Source organism: Acipenser ruthenus, chromosome 14 (genome assembly GCF_902713425.1).
Source record: "Acipenser ruthenus chromosome 14, fAciRut3.2 maternal haplotype, whole genome shotgun sequence".
Taxonomy (NCBI): domain Eukaryota; kingdom Metazoa; phylum Chordata; class Actinopteri; order Acipenseriformes; family Acipenseridae; genus Acipenser; species Acipenser ruthenus.
The window spans coordinates 37,200,446-37,218,510 of record NC_081202.1 but is presented as its reverse complement, the minus strand read 5'-3'; the positions used below and the strand labels follow the sequence as shown (position 1 = coordinate 37,218,510).

Below are 18,065 nucleotides of genomic sequence, written 5' to 3'. Positions count from 1 at the left end.
TAACCTGGCACCACACGCTGAAAAGATAGCTACTGTAAGTGGAAAGGGAGCAATGTGTATATTTAGACTACAAGAAGTCCTTTGAAAACTCAGTAACATTGGTTTAATAAGTACTGATAGATAAGTGAATTTAGAATGAGTGTGAATCCTAGCCTACTTACTATTTCAACTTTTTGTTGCTCGGTTGGATCATCCATAATTATAAAAAAAAAACTATGTGTAGTTAAGTAGATTCCACCTGACATCACTTAATGGAATACTTTTTATTATCTTTTACTGGAATTCTTCAACTTTGTTTTTTTATGAATTAAAGTTGGTGGGTAGGTAGGTTGGATCTAGCTTTACTGGGAACTTTGTTTTTACACAGTTGAATCTTTCTTTAATAAAATAGTTGTGCAGCACGGTATCCAAGCCACTGTAAGCATTTTGTTTTGTTGTATATTCTTTATTGCTGCACACCACCACTTACATTTGTTTTACAAAATGGTATGGCAAAGCATATTAAAACCATGGCAAAGCATTGTAAAATTGCAAAGTTACAGTGAAAATTACCGTGATAAGCTTTTAGTAGGCTGGTCACCTGATTCAAACTATGAAATATACAGAAAAAAAACATTCAGCTGGTTTCATAGAGAAAAGATTTTCTTCTAATAGAGAATTTCCGTCCTGTAATTACTTCTTAGTTTTATGAATGGAGGAAAGCACTAAGTTATACTGTATAATGTAAGTTCTCAAGTTGTTTTATTTCATTTTATAAAATGAACATAATATTTCTTTAAAAATAGGAGTTAATAACAGACGATTGTAAATGCTCTGAAAATATGCCCCTTTATTTTCCTTTGATCTACCTTCAGGCTGTAAGAGGCAACAGGGGACATACTGGAAAGTGTTGATTCTCTGAAGTCTAATCACCTGTCAGAGGTGTCCCTTGGGGTTCATACAGCACATTCCAGTTCCAGAGGATTTCAGTTTTAATTGATCAGCTCTACAGGAGCACGTTGGCTTTGCAATGTCTTACACCAACGAGGGAGAAAGCAGCAGCTACCCCATGTTTGATGTCAGCAGCAGCAGCAGCTCCAGAGTTGAGGATTCCTCCCGGTCACAAGTGATAGGACTGAATGGGCACACTAAGTCCTCTTGGAGCATTAAGATGAGAAGAGACGCTGGTGACAACACGCAGTATTCTTCAGTTTCACTGGAACCAGACCCTGTGGTGAATAATGGATCAGGTATTCCCTGTAACTTTCAGGCAGACACAAAGGACCCAGCATGTCAGATCAACAGCCAGCCTTCCTCGGGAAGTGAGGTCTGCAGGTACTCCTCTCCCAAGCGCTTCCACCGCCCTTACCAGACCAAGACCAGCATGCAGGGGGATGTATACAACTTCCTGGAGCGGCCCAGCGGACAGAAGTGTTTCCTTTACCATTTCACTGTGTGAGTACCTGAGCAGTGCAAGCTTTTCACACACGCTTTTTATCATGCATGTTTTGATTAGCAGGTTTTGTTTTGTATAAAATCCTAAAAGGGTTTGTCATGTTAATTCATTAAGATATTGCAGTTATTTACTTAGGCATAGTGAGGTACTTTATCTCTGAGAGCGGTAAATAATAATAATGAGCACTTGTATAGAGGAGTTAAGAGGGTTTCAGTAAAAATCAGACAAACATTACAGTACCTGTAAATATTTTTGGCTTGGTAAACTGATTACAGAGTCAGGCATATGTGGGTTTTTGTTGTTGTTTGTGGGGTTCAAGGATAACCTTTTGTATTTGTGATGTTTGGTATATTATAAGACAGATTATGAATACAACTGAAAATTGATTTCAGACTGTCATACTGATGGTGCATTTGGTGTGTGTTGTATGTTATGAATTTCTTCTTGTCTAATGCCGCATAAATGTCAGCCGTGGCATACACAGTCAGAGCAGTGGCATGCACAGTCAGCAGAGGCATACACAGTCAGAGCAGTGGCATACACAGTCAGAGCAGTGGCATACACAGTCAGAGCAGTGGCATACACAGTCAGAGCAGTGGCATACACAGTCAGCAGTGGCATACACAGTCAGAGCAGTGGCATACACAGTCAGAGCAGTGGCATACACAGTCAGCCGTGGCATACACAGTCAGAGCAGTGGCATACACAGTCAGAGCAGTGGCATACACAGTCAGAGCAGTGGCATACACAGTCAGCAGTGGCATACACAGTCAGAGCAGTGGCATACACAGTCAGAGCAGTGGCATACACAGTCAGCCGTGGCATACACAGTCAGAGCAGTGGCATACACAGTCAGAGCAGTGGCATGCACAGTCAGCAGAGGCATACACAGTCAGAGCAGTGGCATACACAGTCAGAGCAGTGGCATACACAGTCAGCCGTGGCATACACAGTCAGAGCAGTGGCATACACAGTCAGAGCAGTGGCATACACAGTCAGAGCAGTGGCATACACAGTCAGAGCAGTGGCATGCACAGTCAGCCGTGGCATACACAGTCAGAGCAGTGGCATACACAGTCAGCCGTGGCATACACAGTCAGAGCAGTGGCATACACAGTCAGAGCAGTGGCATACACAGTCAGAGCAGTGGCATACACAGTCAGCCGTGGCATACACAGTCAGCCGTGGCATACACAGTCAGAGCAGTGGCATACACAGTCAGCAGTGGCATACACAGACAGAGCAGTGGCATACACAGTCAGCCGTGGCATACACAGTCAGAGCAGTGGCATACACAGTCAGAGCAGTGGCATGCACAGTCAGCCGTGGCATACACAGTCAGAGCAGTAGCATACACAGTCAGAGCAGTGGCATACACAGTCAGCCGTGGCATACACAGTCAGAGCATTGGCATACACAGTCAGAGCAGTGGCATACACAGTCAGCCGTGGCATACACAGTCAGAGCAGTAGCATACACAGTCAGAGCAGTGGCATACACAGTCAGCCGTGGCATACACAGTCAGAGCATTGGCATACACAGTCAGAGCAGTGGCATACACAGTCAGAGCAGTGGCATACACAGTCAGCCGTGGCATACACAGTCAGCCGTGGCATACACAGTCAGAGCATTGGCATACACAGTCAGCCGTGGCATACACAGTCAGAGCAGTGGCATACACAGTCAGAGCAGAGGCATGCACAGTCAGCCGTGGCATGCACAGTCAGCCGTGGCATACACAGTCAGAGCATTGGCATACACAGTCAGCCGTGGCATACACAGTCAGAGCAGTGGCATACACAGTCAGCCGTGGCATACACAGTCAGAGCATTGGCATACACAGTCAGCCGTGGCATACACAGTCAGAGCAGTGGCATACACAGTCAGCCGTGGCATACACAGTCAGAGCAGTGGCATACACAGTCAGCCGTGGCATACACAGTCAGAGCAGTGGCATACACAGTCAGCCGTGGCATACACAGTCAGAGCAGTGGCATACACAGTCAGCCGTGGCATACACAGTCAGCAGAGGCATGCACAGTCAGTCGTGGCATGCACAGTCAGCCGTGGCATATGTAGAGTATTATAGCTACTCTTTTCACTCAGTGTTCTATTGCCTGATGCATTTGCAATTCAAAGCCAGGGATTCATTGCACTACATGTTTTTAATTCAAATTAGACCCACTGTGGCAAATGTGTAGTTCTAAGTGACAAGGTCTCACTGCTCATAGGTTGTGTGCCCCTGTAAGAAAAACTTAGGGCTTCCTGGGGACTTCCGTCAATGAGTCAACCAAATTGTGTTTAATTAAGATGTTGATTATTTTTAATAATTTGAATATGAATTAAATAAAGTGTTAGTGAACAGCTGTGTGATTTACAACAAAACACATGCATTTCTTGCAATATCTTTTTATTTTATTTTATTTATTTTCTTTTTTTCACATTGGAGTCAGGCTATAAAAAATATCTTGTGAAAATGTATCATCTGCTGTCATGACAGAGCCCACTCAATCTAGGAGTCTATCTGATATGGATATTCATGTCATATAGAAAGTGCATACAACATCTTTTATTTTTATTTGACCCAATTCAGTAGTAATTATTAGTCACTCACACAATTTGTTTTATAGAAATGAGGGACAACACCTGCAAAGTATGAGCATACTTCTGAATCTCATTTTGTTTTTCAAAGATTTTTCCTTTGAATGGTTCCCTTTCATTCGTATTGATAAACCTGTTCATGCCCCTGTGTACGCCCCCTAGAGGGAAGCTGGCTAGCAAAGAGCCAAAATGGTGGACTGACGAAACAATGAAAAACCTGAACTCCATCAAACAAGTGGGGAACCACTGAAAGTTTTCTGACTGGGTATAAACATTGAGATTGTGATTCATCAAGACATTTTCATGGCAAAAACCCAATGCGCATGTGTAAATAACAAAACAAAAAAAAATTACAAAATGAAAAATAAGCAACCTAAGTAACTTCAAGGTGTTCTCCTTTTGAAAAACTATTTCAATTTACGGTTTAGAGTAAAGGCTTTGAAAACCAGTCCTAGTGTGAATCGAAAATAAGTGCTTAAAACTGATTTATGACCAAGGACTGCAAAAATATCAAACAAGTCGTGACTATGTGTCAAAGACACACACAACATAATACAACACCACCAATAATATTAAATCATACAACTGAATTATAGTATATAGCATTGACCCTGGGACTATATTAACAAATTCAGAATGTGTTTATATAATTTTTTATTTTTTTTTATTTTAGAAAAATAAAACACAGCCATAGGTACATGAGATAGGTACACAACAGCGATACATAGATATACCATACATGTATTAATTTATTTGGCAGACACCTTTATCCAAGGCGACTTACAGGTGTTACAGGAAATAAGAAGCAACAAGTTAGGATTACAACAATTTATATCTACAATGCCACAATAGTAGTGCAATAGTGCAAGAATAGCTGAGGATCCAGTAACGTGGTGCTTCAGTCAAGCGAATGCAGTATATAGTAGGGAGGGTAGATAAAGAGATCTGCATTCTAAACAGGTCTTGAGGAGACGGCAGAAAGTAGTGAGAAACAGGGCAGTCCTGAAGTTCTCCAGTAGCTGGTTCCACCACAGAGGTGCTAGGGAAGAGAAGGAGTGGGCACGTGAGGATGGAGAGTGGAGGGAAGGCATGGCTAGTCGGCCAGTAGAGGAGCAGCGGAGAGGGTGAGAGGGGGTGTAGGGAGACACAAGGGATTGCAGGTAGGAGGGGTGGTGTGGTGAAGAGAGTGGTAGGCAAGAACAAGGGTCTTGAATTGAATGTGAGCAGAGATAGGTAGTCAGTGGAGGGTGCAAAGCAGAGGAGTAGCATGAGAGTAGCGAGGTTGGGAGAATACAAGACAAGCAGCAGAATTTTGAAGGAGGTGAAGGTGGTGGATAGCCGAAGCAGGGAGACCAGAAAGGGGAGAGTTATAGAAGATGTGAGAAGGAGATGAAGAAGTGGTCCAAGAAGGAGAGATGGTTGATAGCAGAGGAAGAAAGAGCAGTTTCTGGAGAAAATCAAATCAAGTTGGCGGCCAGCTTTGTGAGTAGGAGGCCAGGGGGAGAATTGAAGACAGAAATAATCAAGGAGAGGAAGCCAGCAGAATAAGTTGAGATGGAGAGATGAATGTTAAAATTGCCTGACAGAATGTTAGGAATAGAGGTGGTGATAGAGAGGAAGAAATCAAGCTCATCAAGGAAGTAAGCAGGGGAACCAGGGGGCGATTGAGAACAATAAAAAGCAGATGACAAGGAGAGTGCAGTTCAACAGTGTGAAACTCAAAAGTGCTGACACAGAGGGAGGAGAGAGCAGAGGGGATTGAGAAGTTCCAGAGAGAAGAGAGAGAAGAGAGCAGCTGGGGTAGCAGTGTTCTCTGGGGTGATCTATGTTTCTATAAGAGCCAGACAGTCAAGAGAGAGATGAGAGGCATAGGCAGAGAGGAAGTCAGCCTTGTTGCAAGCTGACTGGCAGTCCCAGAGGGCACCAGAGAGAAAAAATGAGGAAGGAGCAGAGAATGGGGGCAGAGGTAGACAGATCAGGTTGGAAGGGTTCGAGCAGTGCTGGTGAGAGATTTTGTGAGTGCGAGAGGAGAGAAGGGTTAGCATAGCAGAGAAAGTCATAGTGGATAGAGCCGGCAAACTATCAATTAGAAAGCAGTGGAGGCAGGGAGCAGTGTAGACTGTACACAAAAGCAGTATAGGTAGGAAAGAGCCCGTTAGGCCGCTGGTGAATCCTGTTGCAATTCACACCATCTCAGTGGCACCTGAAAGAAATACATAGTAAATGATAAATGAGGGAAATTAAACACGCAAAATGTGAGAGGCTTGGTTGAATAAATTCAATTATTTTCCTCATTTGTAACTATAACGTTTACTGTGTGTTACTGTCCCATTCAGTTTTAAATTTGTGAATTAAGTTTAAGGCTGAAAATTTCTTATGTCGGACAGGGGAAACACTTTTAGCAATATATAGGGGCCTTTGTTGACGAATGATGTCCACTAGGAGCTAGGTTAAAAATTATGTGAAATGTATTTTGTTATGGTTAATGATAGACATTTTTTTTAAAGGACAGAATAATTCATATATGGAGCAAGCCTTTAATTAAGAAGAAAATATATTTTATCACAGTAAATCACTTTTGACAAGGCTTGTTTTGTTTTTGTTGATGTATTACATTTTGAAACAGTCACCCTTGAGATGGTAATGGATACTATTATATTACGATGGACAGAGTAGAACATGAACCCTGACTATTGAGAAATGAAACCCCTTTGAAAGATGCACTTCAAAGCTGCTTTAAATAACTCTCACTTCATGATGGTTATCAGTGGTAATGTTTCCTTCATTCAGCACATTGGCAGGACCACACTTACATATCAAGACAGAGAAGGTCCAGTACAATACTGATATATCAAACATGACAGAGTAATGAATGTGCATCATTATTAGTTATTTATCCTTGAGTGTAGCGTACCAGATTAATCCCAATACTTACATTTTAAACAAAAAAATTGTAATAACCAGTCAAGTGAACCAAAAGGGGTTGAGTTACCGCTTACATTAATTATTTAAAATGATACTTCAATTATTGGTCTAGGTTATCTCCAATGTGAGAAAAATTAGGTACAAGTTTGTCAAAATGGGCATTTTTGCAAATGGGAAAGAACCACACAGCTATTCTTTTGAATGCACACCCCTACCCTAGAACTACACAGAACCACACAGCTCTTCTTCTGAAGGCACACTCCTACCCTGGAACTACACAGAACCACACAGCTCTTCTTCTGAAAGTACACTCCTACCCTAGAACTACACTGAACCACACAGCTCTTCTTCTGAAAGCACACTCCTACCCTGGACCTACACAGAACCACACAGCTCTTCTTCTGAAAGCACACTCCTACCCTGGAACTACACAGAACCACACAGCTCTTCTTCTGAAAGCACAATCCTACCCTGGAACTACACAGAACCACACAGCTCTTCTTCTGAAAGCACACTCCTACCCTGGAACTACACAGAACCACACAGCTCTTCTTCTGAAAGCACACTCCTACCCTGGAACTACACAGAACCACACAGCTCTTCTTCTGAAAGCACACTCCTACCCTGGAACTACACAGAACCACACAGCTCTTCTTCTGAAAGCACACTCCTACCCTGGAACTACACAGAACCACACAGCTCTTCTTCTGAAAGCACACTCCTACCCTGGAACTACACAGAACCACACAGCTCTTCTTCTGAAAGCACACTCCTACCCTGGAACTACACAGAACCACACAGCTCTTCTTCTGAAAGTACACTCCTACCCTAGAACTACACTGAACCACACAGCTCTTCTTCTGAAGGCACACTCCTACCCTGGAACTACACAGAACCACACAGCTCTTCTTCTGAAAGCACACTCCTACCCTGGAACTACACAGAACCACACAGCTCTTCTTCTGAAAGCACACTCCTACCCTGGAACTACACAGAACCACACAGCTCTTCTTCTGAAAGCACACTCCTACCCTGGAACTACACAGAACCACACAGCTCTTCTTCTGAAAGCACACTCCTACCCTGGAACTACACAGAACCACACAGCTCTTCTTCTGAAAGCACACTCCTACCCTGGAACTACACAGAACCACACAGCTCTTCTTCTGAAAGTACACTCCTACCCTAGAACTACACTGAACCACACAGCTCTTCTTCTGAAAGCACACTCCTACCCTGGAACTACACAGAACCACACAGCTCTTCTTCTGAAAGCACACTCCTACCCTGGAACTACACAGAACCACACAGCTCTTCTTCTGAAAGCACACTCCTACCCTAGAACTACACTGAACCACACAGCTCTTCTTCTGAAGGCACACTCCTACCCTGGAACTACACAGAACCACACAGCTCTTCTTCTGAAAGCACACTCCTACCCTGGAACTACACAGAACCTCACAGCTCTTCTTCTGAAAGTACACTCCTACCCTGGAACTACACAGAACCACACAGCTCTTCTTCTGAAAGTACACTCCTACCCTGGAACTACACAGAACCACACAGCTCTTCTTCTGAAAGCACACTCCTACCCTGGAACTACACAGAACCACACAGCTCTTCTTCTGAAAGCACACTCCTACCCTGGAACTACACAGAACCACACAGCTCTTCTTCTGAAAGCACACTCCTACCCTGGAACTACACTGAACCACACAGCTCTTCTTCTGAAAGCACACTCCTACCCTGGAACTACACAGAACCACACAGCTCTTCTTCTGAAAGTACACTCCTACCCTGGAACTACACAGAACCTCACAGCTCTTCTTCTGAAAGCACACTCCTACCCTAGAACTACACAGAACCACACAGCTCTTCTTCTGAAAGCACACTCCTACCCTAGAACTACACAGAACCACACAGCTCTTCTTCTGAAAGCACACTCCTACCCTGGAACTACACAGAACCACACAGCTCTTCTTCTGAAAGCACACCCCTACCCTGGACCTACACAGAACCACACAGCTCTTCTTCTGAAAGCACACTCCTACCCTAGAACTACACTGAACCACACAGCTCTTCTTCTGAAGGCACACTCCTACCCTGGAACTACACAGAACCACACAGCTCTTCTTCTGAAAGCACACTCCTACCTTAGAACTCCTTTTTCCATCACTTGGTGTCCTCAACCACACTTGGAGGAGACACCTCCCAAGGTGTGGTCCATTTGAGTTGGAACGACCTTCCAAGCATCACATTTTATTGTGATGAAAATCTTTTGGTTGTTTGCTTGTCTTTTCAACACTATTCCTAATCATGTCCTGTGCTGTAGGTCACATTGTCTGATTACAGCACAGGAAATGACAAGGTACTAGGAAGCAGCAGATACATTTAATTACATAGCGTTGTATTCCACAGATTCTGAATTAAAATATTAAAAACAGCAAATTGATTTAAACATCTTAACAGAACCCCACATATATAATGATGAATGTTTTCACAAATGAAAAATAATCGTATTGAGTTTCCCATAGTACAAGCATAGCCATCCCCGTGTGTATTTTGTGTTATATGTTGTATGTTGTGTGTATGTATTGGCTCACGGATTGTGGGTTATGTAGCACAGGTGATGTAAAATGTATAATTGTATTTAGGCACGGGGATTGCACAATCACTCCATGTACAGATTGAAATGGGTATTAGTATGGAAGCACAGGGAGCACAATTAGTTCACGTGCAGATGTACCGAGATTCTAATTGAATGATTGATTAGCAATCGAGCTGCATAAAAGAGGCAGTGTTTCAAGATTCGTGTTGTAAGCTCCAGCACGGAACTTGTTTTGTTTTGTCTGTTTATCTGTCTGTTTGTTTTGGCCACCACGCTGTTTGTTTTGTTCAGTTTTGTGTTTTGTTAAACCTTTTTATTTACAATAAACCGGTGCATCAGCGCAATTTCATCACTCACCAGTCATGTCTGTGTCCTGTGTTCTTCCAGGTCTGACATCACCACTCAAGCCATTCTGTGACAGACCCCCAGACTCTTAATTTCTAGTTTAAGTTTTGATGAGAGACTGCAAGGGTTGAGCTCATGAAATCCCACATTTCCTTTTAGTTGGTTCTGTGAGCCCACTAGCATAACCTCTGTTTTATCTGAATTCAACATTAGAAAATTCTGTGACATCCAATGATTGATGTCTGTAAGGCAAGTAGCTAATAACACCCAGGCAGAAGAAATTCCTGGCTTTAGGGACAGATATAGCTGGGTATCATCAGCATAGCAATGGAAGTTCACTCTGTGTCTGTGGATAATGTCACCTAACGGCAGAATATATAATGAAAACAACAAGGGACCTAGAATGGAGCCCTGTGGAACACAGACAACTTCTGATAATGGTGATTTTACTCCCCTAATAGAGACAAACTGAAACCTATCAGAAAAATTATATAGGAACCAGGATATGACAATACCAGACAGTCCTACTGTGCTTTCAAGATGATTCAGCAGGATGGAATGGTTTACAGATTCAAAGGCAGCACTTAGATCTAGAAGAATTAAAACTGATGGAAGCCATCTCGGTGCTATGTGCAGCACTTAAACCCGACTGAAACTTCTAGAATATACCATTAAGAGTTAGACAGTTATCTAAGAATGGTAGGTTGGAAATTGGACTATAGTCATTGAGGACTTTAGGGTCCAAAGTGTGTTTCTTAAGCGTAGGCTTTACCACAGCTACCTTAAGTGCTGAGGGAACTATACTGGAGGAAAGTGAACCATTTATCATTTTTAAAATGTGAAAAAGCCCTCATAGTAGCCTTAACAGGTGTATTTGGTAAAATTGTGGTGGAGTCCTCCTTAATAGAAGCTGTCTGTGGAATCTCATTTCTGATGTCTAGTATTTTATTTTTAAAGAAATGTAAGAAGTCATTGCAGCTGTGAGAGGAGCCAATGTCAATGACTCATTCATTTATCTAGGATAGCAAAAATAAATCTAGGATTCACTTTTTTGTTTCAATTAAATTAGAATAATCTGATGATCTAGCCAATGCCAGAGTCTTCCTATATTTAACCAGGTGGCCCGTCCATGCGCCGTAATGAACATGCAGTTTAGATTCCTGCCATCTCTGTTCTAGTTTACGACCTTGTCACAGGCTGGCTTGAGTGGTGACGTCAGACCCGAAAGAATACAGGACACAGACAGGACTGGTGAGCGATGAAAATGCGCTGATGCGCCGGTTTATTGTAAAATAAAAAGGTTGCACACAAACGAAAAACAATTTGACACAAAACGACGCGGTGGCCAAAACAAATAGACAGACAAACAAACACTGGATGAAACAAACAAGTATCGTGCTGAACTCTCAGCACGAACAGCAATTGTTATTTATTTACTCCTAACTCTCTCCTGTGCTTTTCGCCCTGAACGTTGCCTCTTTTATGCAGCTCGATTGCTAATCAATCATTCAATTGGAATCTCGGTACATCTGCACATGAACTAATTGTGCTCCCTGTGCTTCCATAAGAATATCCATTTTAATCTGCACGTGGATCCCCGTGCCTAAATACAATTATACATTTTACATCACCTGTGCTACATAACCCACACTCCGTCAGCCAATACATTCACACAACCTACAACATATAACACAAAATACACACAGGGGCGGGGCACCCTGCCAAAGACCCCCATATTTCATTTTACGAGTTGTATCATTAAACCACGGTGAGCTTTTTCTAAAAGACACTCTCCGAGTTTTGATTGGCCCTACAGTATCTAAGATACCAGTAAAGGTGGTGTTGTAGGTATTAACCAGCTCATCTACTGATGAGGACTAAGAGAGTGGTAATGAGCTCAAGACATCAGAAAGCTTAACAGCAGTTGAATAATTAATTACCCGGGAATAAAATGTAGGGGTTATGACGTTCTAACAGCTAAACCACGAGAAACTACTGGATCTAAAGTATGAATGAATCCTGTTTTAAATACCATTATACAGAGCTGTAACAATTACTATAGTCACACAATTACTGTTTTGTGAGTCAGCTTTTATTAGGGAGTTCCCCTAAATCCATTGTTTAGAAAGGTACAGGGTATTAATGCTTGTGACAGGGTAGCTGTCTGCCGTGTGCATTCACTGCTGAGTGACAGGCAGGAGATCGAGACGGAGGTTAAAGTTGATACGCCTTCCGCAGGTGAACAGGATTTATTTACATATTAACTCACGTGACACTACCAGCAATGGCAGCGCATGGAGCACATACAACACAGTGTATGAAAACTTTGGTAGGATCTACAGTATCTTAACTAATCTTCTCTGTTCAATAATAAACTAACATTGCTGAAGAGGTTGATCATGGCGGATATACGGTTTGGGCGGATATGTGACGGTCAGATACACGACTGATTACTGTATCTTAATTGTAATGAAATTGCTATTATAAAACATCAGGCAGAGGTGCTGCTCTCTGATTGGTCAATAACACTTATTGAAACATTTCACAATATCACTACGACTGGAGCCGCATCACAAAAACGATCTGATTAAATATCTGCTAACAGGTAAACAAAAACAAAAAGAATATCAGGAAATTGAAGACCCCATGAACCCCTCCCGTTATAATAAAACATTGTTCAGCATGCGTCATATCATTTATAGTAATCTATAGTAAGGGATATATGGAGGCTGCTTGTCTGTCCATCCAGCTGTCTTTCTGTATGCTATATTAGTTTTGCATGTAGCAAGAGATGTATATCTTGTCCAATTGTATGCGTTCTTGTTACTTATTGCTCTAATTTTGAATTTCCAGCTGTGTTAAATGTGCTAAATGTTCAAAGGCCTGCCCCACCCCCCAAAAAAGCCCCAAAATTCCTGTCACTTGTAGAAAATACTATTATGTAAAGGCTCAAAAGTTACATTAATAATGTTTTTGATGGATTAAAGTGTTATAGATTACCTTTCAGTGTTTACAAAAAACATATTCGTTATAATCTTGATTGTTTTTTACATTTTTATTAACACATCGTAGGTAAATCAACTGGGGAATTACTTTCACATGGGAACATTCACCTGGAGTGCACTTAAAAATATTAAATGATGAGGAATACATCATGCAGGTATAAAATATGGGCTTTATATTATTTAAGAAACTCTTTTCACTTTTTAGAAATCTTTAATATTTTAGATCAGGAAGTTTATGAAGCCGCGGGTGTAGTGGCAAAACAAAGTACCGGAGCTGTCCTCAAAATCAATAGAGGTGCATTGAAAACAGCTAATAAAGTACCAGGGCTGTCCTCAAAATCAATAGAGGTGCATTGAAAACAGCTAATAAAGAACCAGGGCTGTCCTCAAAATCAATAGAGGTGCATTGCAAACAGCTAACAAAGTTCCGGGGCTGTCCTCAAAATCAGTAGAGGTGCATTGCAAACAGCTAATAAAGTACCAGGGCTGTCCTCAAAATCAATAGAGGTGCATTGCAAACAGCTAACAAAGTACCGGGGCTGTCCTCAAAATCAATAGAGGTGCATTGAAAACAGCTAACAAAGTTCCGGGGCTGTCCTCAAAACCAATAGAGGTGCATTGCAAACAGCTAACAAAGTTCCGGGGCTGTCCTCAAAATCAATAGAGGTGCATTGTAAACAGCTAATAAAGTACCAGGGCTGTCCTCAAAATCAATAGAGGTGCATTGTAAACAGCTAACTTTTACTACATTTTAAGTTTAATTAAATTAAATTCCAACTGAGAAAAAATGCACATACTAATTCATGTTTACTAGCACTTGAAGTACTAATTCAGGTGGCACAGTTAAATACAGAATGAGTCCAATCAGTCATGTACACTTATTTGGACTTATAAGCAAGCCATAACCCATGACAGGGTGTGCAGTAAGACATACAGGTTTGCAGTGCGCAGGAGTAGTGTTGATGAGATTACGAAACAGAAGACAGACAACAAAGTTCACGGTCCAAACAGGTTTTATTGTTATAATCCTGGTCTGGTGACCACAAAGAATAATCCCAGGCAATACACAGCAACGTGTATTGAACTGATCCAAAATAACGGGTTACAGTCCTGAAAGAATATACACAGTTCAAAAGAATAAACACAGTATAAACACACACAAAGACACACACACGATCACAAGTCCAGAGTGAGTGCTAACGTGCAAGTGGTGAAATACAATTCATTCGTGTACAGTTGTGAAGTGTTGTCTGGGTTTACTGCTGGCCTTAAGCGACAAACAAGTATAATTAGGGTTAATTCACAGTTCTCCTTTCTAGGTTAATCTTAACCATAACAAAGGAACAAATCACCTTGCCACGTCCCCTTTTGTACCGTCAGTCATGCCCCCTTGGTTAGCGAGTGCAACTGTTTCTCTTCCAATCCATGGTTGCCACATTGCTTCCCTTCTGGGGCAATGACTTGGTGTACCATAGCTCCAATCCCTTTCTAGATGGCCGACTTCCATCTTTCCCTGGGAATGAATTGTCAGACCATCCAGTCCGGGGCACTCTGTTCCCTTTACACAGCACCCTCACAGGTCGAGAGGGAGATTTATAACCAAGATTCATTCTTTCTCTGTCACAGGCAGTCATGCAGAATGTCACTCATATCAGTCAACCTGAATAAAACTGCTCACTCCACTATAATAGACACTGATGTCTGAATATTAGCATATTCTTAGAAATATATAACATAGTTATTTTTTTTTTTATTTACGATTCTGTTTCATTTCTGTTAGTGTTTGACTATAAAAAATATATATAAAAAACCTTGAATATCTAAGTGGCTTTAAGTCTCTAACTACCAGTATGGCGGTGAGAATTTTTTTTTAAGCTGTTGACCCGGGTGCGTTTTGATCTTCAGAGGTGATTCACCATACATAAGAATGCTTATTGCACGGTCATGGGATCTTGTTCAGCCAATCACTGTGTTTAATTTATCCAACCCATTTTATAGCACTGTTTTTGACATAGCATCCTGGAATGTAGGTTAGGTCATACAAGAGCTGATCAAATACACAGAGATCTGAGGAAATGAATTATAAATAGTTATAAATTCTAATGCGCAATATTGAAATATTACTTTACAATAGTTTTACAAAACGCCAGTAACATCTAACCAGGGTCCCCCCATTTGCCAACTGCAAAAACTAATCCATTTCCAGTAAACACTGCAGGTTGTTTAGTACATTTAAAGTGAAATGGTGTATACATGAAAGTTTCTAGAAAGTCTTACAGTTTTAAATTGTAATACACGATATTAGATTAATAGATAAAAAGCGAATTGCAAGGAAGCAATTTAAAAGACAAATGTTTAGGTGGGGTATACTCTCTGGTTCCAGTATTATTTGCTTTCTCAATGGCTTAAATAATGAACACCCCTGGAGAGCAAAGCTGCTTATGACAGTACCTAGGTGCTGGTTAATCACAGGTATGAGGCAAAAGCCACACAAAGCCTCGCTAATTAAAAACAAACATTAAGCTGTTGTATGAGTCAGCTCTGCTCTATAATACTGCTGTAATAAAGTGAAGCCGATGATTAGAATAAAGGTGTGGAGATTAGCTTGTGTTGATACTACTCTACTGTGGCGAGAACAATGGATGCAGAAGCCATATCTAATGCAGAAGCAATATCAATGGAAGCCATACCAGAAATGCTGAGGCAGAAAACAGATTAGGATAAATCCAGTAGAATACCACTGTGTATTACCTTCTATTAATCTGTGTTGTCATACTACCCAATTCAAGGGCGAGGCAACACTAAGTATTGTGGACTAACTGTGGGAGTTATTTGCACAGTTTTGGCCCAGGATCTTGCCTTCTGATGCTCTCAGGGGTCAACCAAGGTTGGGGGATGGAGGGAGGTGAAGAAAAAACTTACAGTACACTCTGAGGAAGGCAGGCATTGTATTTAAACAGTGGTGATAGTGAATGGAGATTGTAGCCTTGCCCTTAGAATCATTCACTCACTGAATCTCTTTATAAAAAGGAACCAGAGAGCAGAGGAATCGGATCACTGTCAGATTTAGTAGGCTATGTTGTAGCCGAGCAGCGGTAAGAATTACTGTGTGCCAACTACAGTAAAACAAAGGACTAATTTGCCAAGGTGAGACAGCGGGCAGAAGCTGAGTGGCTGCATGATCTTTAGTCCTACAAGTGGCAGAAGGTATTGAGAGTTCAGGGAATCAGGTTGAGTGATTCTGCTGAATTTAAAGTTACTTCCACGCTGCTAAGAATATGCAGTCCGGTTAGGTAGCACAGTATTCATGCTGCTGAACAGTGGGATATGTATGTTGGAGAGCACATATTAGGTCTGTGAAAGGCAACCTTTTGATAGCTGGTATTTACATCTGGTATTTAATTAAAGAGAGTTCTCAGTGTGTCTGTTTTACTTTCAGGTAGTCTGCTACTGTTTTACTTCCTACAAAAAGACAACTTCACACTCCAGGCGCAATGGAGGTACTAGACTTGAAAGTAAGGCATCCAAACAGCTGTTATCCGGAGCTGGTGATGAATTCCCCAGCAATGGGGATATAGAGGTGACTTTCGCACGCCACAACTGCTTAACCAATTGTCATGAAACAAACTAATTAATAGGTTATGAGAATATCTGATTCTGTCTAGCTTTCCATACATCCATCAGTATGCCACTCTTTCATTGTTGCATGTATCTGGAGAGCCACTTATCCAATTGACATAAAACTTGGTATTACATTTATTTAACTTATTCAGAGTATGACAGTCTGTGGTTAGATAATTGAATTGCACAGCAGGTAATTGAATGGGATTATTAGCTATATACACTTCCATGCACATAATATACCCTGCACACCCTGTGTACTCATTCTACCTTCAGTCTGCATGTTAGCTGGCTTTAGATAAAGAAAAGACATGGCCTTTCACTGTGAGCTGTTCCGGCTATGATGTAGTTATGGATTGTGCCTTCCTGCTGCCAGTATATTCGAAGTCGTGTTGTTTTCAATGATATGATTGAGCTGTGATGTGTTGGATACAATGATCAGTCCTCCATTGTCACACTGATTTGCCCGGATCACTCTAAGTCATTTTCTTTCCCAGACGAAATATATTTTAGCCAGTGTTGATGTTGTTTGCATGTGAGTGGAGTATTGCTGTTAAGCTGGCTAGATAAAACACCAGCTGTTAAATCTTAATCAGCTCCCCAGTGGTTAGATCTTAAGATTCTTCAATTCTTGCCTGATTTGTTCTGGTTTCTGAGCCTCTAGGGGATACTTAGACAGATCCTACCTGAAAGAAATTAAGCACAACTTTCAGAGTTTATATTCAAATGTCACAAATGTTTTACAGTTACACAAGACAAATTCACAAAAAGGGGGTGTAGATAGTGCAATTGAGGGTTCTCAAATATTATAATGAGATGTACGAAAGCTGCAGGCAATTGCTACATTTACAATTGTATCAATTTGTTAAGAACTTTTGAAAGCACGTTTTAAACAGTCGCAATTGTTGCTGGCGTCTCCCAGTCCACTTTCTCTTGTGCGTTGCCAGTTGTGCTCAATGCATTTTTGAGGCGAACAGCCAATTGTTCCCTAAAAGCAGGGTGTACTTCGAAGCCTTGAAAACACATTTCTATGACATTTCTGGTTTCCCCAACATGTTGGGAGCAATAGACTGCACACATGTACCGCTAACCCCTTCAGCTCATTCTGAACATTCCTGTACAGGAATAGGAAACACACCTATTCTATTAATGTACAGGTGGTTTGTAATTGTGCAGAATTTAGCACTGTACCACTGACTAACATGAATAAAAACTGACAGTATACATTTGGCTTATAGGCTACTAACGATAATACAAATTAGTGTTATAATGCAAAATGTGTTGCTGGTCCTTTGAAATTCATATTAACGAGAATTGACTGTCCTCCTGTAAGTATCATAACTTGTCAATGTGGCACCATGATCTATTTTGTGTTACTTGTCTAGGCTGCCAAGTTAATAATAAAAATAATAATAATAATAATAATAATAATAATAATAATAATAATAATAATAATAAAAACAGCTAAAATCATTTAGTTTCAATTTAAAATAATCTTTTATTTGAATTGTACACCAATGTGTAC

General features: G+C 41.1%; 1 protein-coding gene across 1 annotated transcript in view; it reads left to right on the top strand.

Annotated features, from left to right (window-relative positions):
* Positions 1 to 1,009: 1,009 nt before the first annotated feature.
* kcnq1.2 (potassium voltage-gated channel, KQT-like subfamily, member 1.2) overlaps positions 1,010 to 18,065 on the top strand; it is a 475,366-nt gene continuing 458,310 nt past the window's right edge. Inside the window, exon 1 of the mRNA XM_058985439.1 lies at positions 1,010 to 1,434. Coding sequence (XP_058841422.1) covers positions 1,010 to 1,434 — 425 coding nt within the window. The remainder of the gene's footprint in view (positions 1,435 to 18,065) is intronic.